Source organism: Miscanthus floridulus, chromosome 6 (assembly GCF_019320115.1).
Source record: "Miscanthus floridulus cultivar M001 chromosome 6, ASM1932011v1, whole genome shotgun sequence".
Taxonomy (NCBI): domain Eukaryota; kingdom Viridiplantae; phylum Streptophyta; class Magnoliopsida; order Poales; family Poaceae; genus Miscanthus; species Miscanthus floridulus.
Genome location: NC_089585.1, coordinates 1,940,155 through 1,946,657, shown reverse-complemented (window position 1 = coordinate 1,946,657; position 6,503 = coordinate 1,940,155). Strand labels below are relative to the sequence as shown.

Genomic DNA, 6,503 nt, shown 5'->3' with positions numbered 1-6,503 from the left:
GATAAAATGAGAAGTTAAGAGAATACCTCTGAAGGTTTGTCAAAAGAAGTAGTGCTTGATATCGGAGGAATTGCCGATGACGATCCAGTGGCAGTTCTTACCCCCTGGTGATTAATGTTAATACGGTTTGTAATTGGTATAAGTAGAAATAAACAAGGTTGTTACCTTGAATGCCTTGACCAAGGTTGTAGCAGCAGCCGATGGAGTGGCCCTAGCTGTAGCCAATCTGGACTTAGAAGTGATGGTCTTGGTATGGATCTTCTGGTGGGTCAAAGCAGTCAAGGTGGGGGCGTTATAGCCGATCGGTGATATCGGGGAAATAGGCTGAAGATCGAAGGGTTTCCCACTTTTGCTCACCGATGGTGCTGGGTTGTTAACCTGTCATAAGAGAGTCAGTTACTGATATATGTAGGGAAAAAGCAAAAAGGAGTTAAAAGAAACTTACTGCGTCGTCAGGGATGGCATATTCAGGGTCGATCATGTGCCGATATGTGTGAGTAGAAGTTGCAAACAGTTGTTCCTTCCACTCTCGCCACCATTGCTTGTATGACTCGGTGATGAAGGATACTGGTGTCCAGGTGGATATATCAACATCTGTGATATCGGCATCGGGGGAGAGTTGTACCACCTTGTTCCAATCTGTTCCACAGGTGATTGTTTCCCTAGGTTTGATCACATCGGCAAAGCAAAGTTTGATTGGCAGTTGCCCAAAAGCCAATTGACGGGATACTGCCGATGGGTTGTAAAATTCATATGAAATGTTGGTGTTTTTTCCGCTACCGAATGTATTCACTGGAATTGCCCTGGGAGTAATAATGGCCATCATGAGTTCCTTATCCTGATTCAGGGTGTCATCGGCAAAGTTGAAAAGAAGGGAAAATCTGTTGTCCTCGTCAATATAAGGTACCCAGGCCCTATGATCACGAGAAAGACCATTGTAGAAGTTTTGGAAGAATCTGCCGATCTGGTCTTCATTGGCCTCTGTTCCGGGAAGGACAATTATGGCTTCACCAAAATTAAGGGGTGAGCATGTTGCCGATTCATCATCCCCAAGCACATGGTCTTCAGCAATTTCTCGTGGGAATTGTTGAGCAAAAAAGTCCCATTACAAGCGTTTGTGCATATGGGCATTCAGCCACATGTTGATAAACCACCACGGGCCTCCTAGGTTACCGATGGGTTCGCCAAGCAGAAGTTTCTGAGACACTTGATGAAGAAGATGGTAAGTGGAGCTCAGAAGGTATCGGCCAAGAGGAAACCTTACGCCATTAGCCAAAAGTTTAGCTGCGGGGAGGAAGGCGTTGGTTGGTCCTACTGATCGACCACAGAAAATAAATTTTTCTAACCACATATTCAAGAATGTGGCATGTTCCCTCTGGTTAAGTGTCCCAGTCTTCTGGTATTCTTGAATGTATCCCATCCAACCGCCGATGTTGCGGGTATTCACCCTATATTCAGATTTTCTACCATAAATGGAGCCTTCATCGGTAGTTGAAATATCCAAGCCAGTGAGCATGTGGACATCGGCAAGTGTAGGAGTAGCTGGGCCATGTCCAAACATAAAGGTGTTTGTTGTGTCTGACCAGAAGTAAGCAGCTGCAATCATCATCGATTCATTCTTCTGCATATCGGCAATAGATAGCATAATGCATTGGTCTAATTTCCGTTCTGCCCAGTATACTTGCATCGATCTATTAACCCTCAAGTACCAATCTTTTCACCCTTTGGTGGTTTTGGGCCAAGATCGGAATGTGTCTTTCCATAAATTCAGAGAGAAATTTTGGGCTCTAAAGGGGATTCTGTTAACTTCTGCATTAATCAGATCGGTTGGATCTGGGTTGCCCATTGGTCCTAGGCATTGGACATGCGGCTGATCGGTTGGAATAACTAGTTTGTTGCGCAGTTCCTAAAGTTTAAAGGATCCGGAGAACAAAAGAAAGGAAAAATCACCAACTGTGTAGACTTGCAAAAACTAGGGAAATTAAAGTAAAAGGTAATGGAAGTGAAGCGAACCGCGAGGACGTCGAAGTTAATTGCCATTATCTTGAGGAAGATGAGGGCACGAGCTGGAGACTTGAGGTAACGCTGGAGAAGGGTTCTTGTTGGTTGAGGTCGTGCAGTGGTTCGTCGGAGTCGCCGCTGGAGAGAGAAAATGTCAAAGAATGGAGTCTGAGGGTAGAAGACAAGTGTTCCGGAGGAATCTATTTATAAGCCGCTTGGAGTAGGGGTATTTCGGACTTATCTCTATGCCGCGCGCATGTAGGTCGAAGTGGTTCAGATGGATATGGTAACTGTTTGCACGATGATCAGGGGATTGTACAGATGGGTTGATGGCAAGTAATCATGACTTGGAAGAGATATCGGTGCAGGATATTTTAATTCTGAAAATGACAGCATTATCATGTTAAGATCTTGCCGATGGGTTATTGTTTCAGTATCTTAACCATAATCAAGGCAAGAGTGGTTGGCGATTGTGCAATATTTACTGAAGTGCGTGAATCAGGATTAGATTTGATTGGATTTGATAACAGATCAGGTTTTGGCTTGGAGAATAAGTTACGGTAATCTGGAGTAAATTTCGGAGCATTAATGGTTTTATACTCCGAAATTGGGGGGCATGTGTTGACACCGTTTTTTTACGCGTGTTAAAATGTTCGGAGTGGACTAATCGGCAAGGGGAAAGTTACTGTATACTTTGATAGCCGATGAAAGCCAGCTTGTAAAGATGGTTGCCGATAGCTGATGATGCCGATGAAGGGAGGCTTGAAGACTTCTGCCGATGAAACAGGGAGTATGCCGATGAAGGGAGATTTGAAGACTGCTGCCGATGAAACAAGGAGTATGCTGATGAGGGAAGACTTGAAGACTATTGCCGATGAAACAGGGGGTATGCCGATGGGAAGAAGGACAGTGAGATTTTCATCGTAATTAAGGCGGACAGGGAAATAGATAGGAGTTGGTTTCCTTTTCTATATTTGTTAGAGTATGATTCATGTAAGAGTCACGTGTTTCCTTAGATATGGGCTTGATGTCCTAGTTGTGTTTGGTTGTGTCTCTTTAGATCAGGGTATAAATATGGAGTGAGGGGCAATGTAAAAAAAAATCAATATCAAAACCAATTTTTACTCCTATTTGCATCTACTTACTTTTCGGCGACTTCGTCAATTTGCATTATTTTCTTTTTACGAGTTCTCATTGATTCGGCGAGCTGCATCGCTTCAGTGCGACCTTCGGCGATCCTCGAGTTCCGCGTGAGTACCTCTTGGCCGTGACTTCCGGGCGTATCGCTGTTGTCAGGACCAAAGTGCTCGTATCTTCATCCTTGTCGATTAACAGGTCAAATCGACTGGCACGCCTTGGATACCAATTCGGGTATTAGCCCTTTGTGTTTGCAGATCCACTTTTGCATCAACAAGGGTAATTTGTTGTGCATATGAAAATTGTGTTAGAATGGTGTTTATGGATTTTTTTTTGTATATAAACAATCCAAGGAGAAGATTGTGATTTGAATATGTTTATTAATTCTTTAATAAAATATAGACAATGTGTCGCCTATGTTATTTTGTATGGTTGTAGATGGATAAATTATCAAGTGTGATTGTATTATTGGACAAATGTGGAGGTTGTGTTTCCTTTTCATTGAGTCCCTTTGTTGACTAATTTGGTAGGTGCAAACTGTGATTGATGTCGGGTCGTCAAGAGGATAATAATACAGATAAATATTCCCTACATCCTAAAATACAAGGTATCAAAGATTCAAAATTCATCCCAAATTATATGGTATCTTGGATTGCTCAACCCCATCCATGCATGCATACCTTTTAAACGACATCTATGCATGCCTTTTAAGTACCACCTTGCCCAAAATGATGATGATTGGTATCCAAAATCAATAACTTGCATGCATGTTTTTTTTTTCAGACTACGTGTCACTAAAAATTGACAACCAAACTAACTAATGAGTGAGGAGGCAAGTTAAACATTTTGACAGAGACATTATTTGATCCTAAAATTGCTTACACACCTTACATTTTAGAACAAAAAGCTAGGGAATAATCAAATATTGAGTTGGTTGTTTACAACTTTACAAGGCAGCAGGTTTGGACTTGAAATAAGATATATAGATTTATTGGTGTGTTAGGTTTATCGATAATGACAGAATTATCTCCACCAGAATTCCTTCTTCTTTGGTGTGTGGCCTAGATTTTCACCAACAACTATTATCATAAAATATGTTTTATGATGTATAATGACACTATTTTAATGCTATAATTCGGCCCCATTTTTTTTCCTATAAAATGCAATCAAACTTAAGTTTTTTTAACTTTAAGAATTGATTATTCAATAACCACGGGAGTACTTGTTATAAGCTCGCCATTAAACTGCAGCACCCGCACTGCTCAAGATGCCATTATTGATGTCATCCCCCTCCTGTGGCTTTCCATCGCCTACTATTTTCTCTGTTTTTTCAGCATCGGCGGCGGCGGCGGCGGCGGCGGCGGCGGCTGCTGCTGCAGCAGCTCCATCCAAGCCGATGTTTCGCAGCGCGTCCGCGAAGACATCGACGCCCACGGGAGATATCTTGTAGGGCGTGTGGTCAGGGCCCGGGAAAGACCCAGCCTCCACCTGCTGCCTGTACTCGGCGAGCGCCTTGCCGATGACGGCGCCGACGTCGCCAAACTGCTTGCAGAACTTGGGCGTGACCTTGGAGTGGTCTGGGCTCTGGAACATCCCTAGCAAGTCATGGTACACTAGAACCTGCATGCAATGAACAGTTGATAGGGCAGTTGACATGAGAGTGGTGAACAGATAGAACAGTCGTGCATGTGTGATACACTGATTGTAGCTACGTTGACCTCACCTGGCCACTGCACAAGGGTCCAGCCCCGATGCCGATGGTTGGGATCTGCAGGGCTGCCGTGGCGGCGGCTGCCACCGGAGCGGGCACGCACTCGAGGACGACCGCGAAGCACCCGGCGTCCTGCAGCGCGAGCGCCGCCTCGACGACCTTGAGAGCGCTGTTGACCGTCTTCCCCTGCGCCCGGAAGCCGCCGAGCACGCTGATGGCCTGCGGAGTGAGGCCGACGTGCCCCATCACGGCTATCCCGGCGTCCACGATCGCCCTCGCCGCGCCCACCCTCGACGCCGCGCCTCCTTCCATCTTCACCGCGTCCACTCCGCCTTCTTTCATCAGCCTCACCGCCGACTCCACGGCCTGTGCGGGCGAGGACTCGTAGGACCCGAACGGGAGGTCGCCGACGACGAGCGGCCTGGGCGCGCCGCGCACGACGGCGCGGCAGTGCTGGAGCATGAGGTCGAGGGAGATGGGGAGGGTGTTGTCGTGGCCGTGCGCGACCATCGCGGCGGAGTCGCCCACGAGGACGAGGTCCATGCCCGCGGAGTCCACGTGGACCGCCGACGAGTAGTCGTACGCGGTCACCATGCTGATGGGCTCCCCGCGCCGGTGCTTCCCGCGCAGCGTCGCCAGCGTCACGCGCCGCGCCGCCGCCGGCTGATCCTGCGGTGGCCGTGGCTGCTTATTTGCGGCGGATGAGCCGCCCCCATAGACGACGGCTGCCGTCTCCTCCGTGGCGCTGCTCTGCACCCGCCATGAGCCCAGGTGCCGGAACGTTGGCAGACGTACTACCCCAGTGCGGCTGGCGGCGGCGACCCTCGCCTGCGCGTGTGCCGCCGGTTGGCGGTGAGTGACCGGTGCAAGAGCGGCGGCGTGTTCCATGGCGCCCGCGCTGGCAGCCGACGCCACCTCGCTTTCAGATCGGATTGCGCAAGGCCACACACGTGTATAACTACTAGTAGCTGGGACTGGGAGCGCAGCTAGACGGCACGTGTATATATATAGGAGCGAGAGCGAGGCTGCCACGCATGCACTCACGTACACTGTCTCAGCACGGCAATGCTGCTAGGGTTTATATGCCCTTCAATCAGTTCATGCATTCCATTCGAGGAGCGCGAAAAGGACAGCAGTGCTCAAGTTTTTTTTTTCGAATATAAAACTATGCGGGCGTGAGAAATGCAGAGTGTGACTTTAAGGTTTTCTAAACGACATGGAAACGGAGGAGATCCTGCATATGTCAATATATCTGCACATATATATGATATGAGGTGAGTGATGAATCTTTTCAGAAATAGTGCAAATCACATCACATTATGAATAAGCCAACTTGTTTAATTGATTTCTTCCATGACGGCATGTCTCTTAATTATTAACAAATCATTGAGCCGATTCGGTGCTCATGCATGACTATCCTCCTCCAGAACCAACAATGCATGCAATGCACGCAAGCAATTACCCCCATTTCAATCATTCAATTGATACGTAGAACAATCTCTAGTAGGCTTCACTCTACCACCATCTTGTAAATTGCTTTTCACCCAGTTCGGCCAGCTCACCAGTTCTTGCAGGAGTTTGTTGTCCTTTCTCGAATGCTCCCGGGTTCAAACTGTTCATATATATACAAAGGAGAACCAAATCCACTGAATAA

At 47.1% G+C, this 6,503-nt stretch overlaps 1 protein-coding gene across 1 annotated transcript; it reads right to left on the bottom strand.

Moving 5' to 3' along the window:
- Positions 1–3,694: 3,694 nt before the first annotated feature.
- On the bottom strand, positions 3,695–5,886 carry LOC136461509 (3-methyl-2-oxobutanoate hydroxymethyltransferase 1, mitochondrial-like). The gene is made up of 2 exons (XM_066460774.1): positions 4,862–5,886; positions 3,695–4,758 (listed from the first exon to the last, which is right to left on the bottom strand). The coding sequence occupies exons 1-2, from the start codon at positions 5,735–5,737 to the stop codon at positions 4,378–4,380; spliced, it is 1,257 nt and encodes a 418-aa protein (XP_066316871.1). The 5' UTR covers positions 5,738–5,886; the 3' UTR covers positions 3,695–4,377.
- Positions 5,887–6,503: the final 617 nt, after the last annotated feature.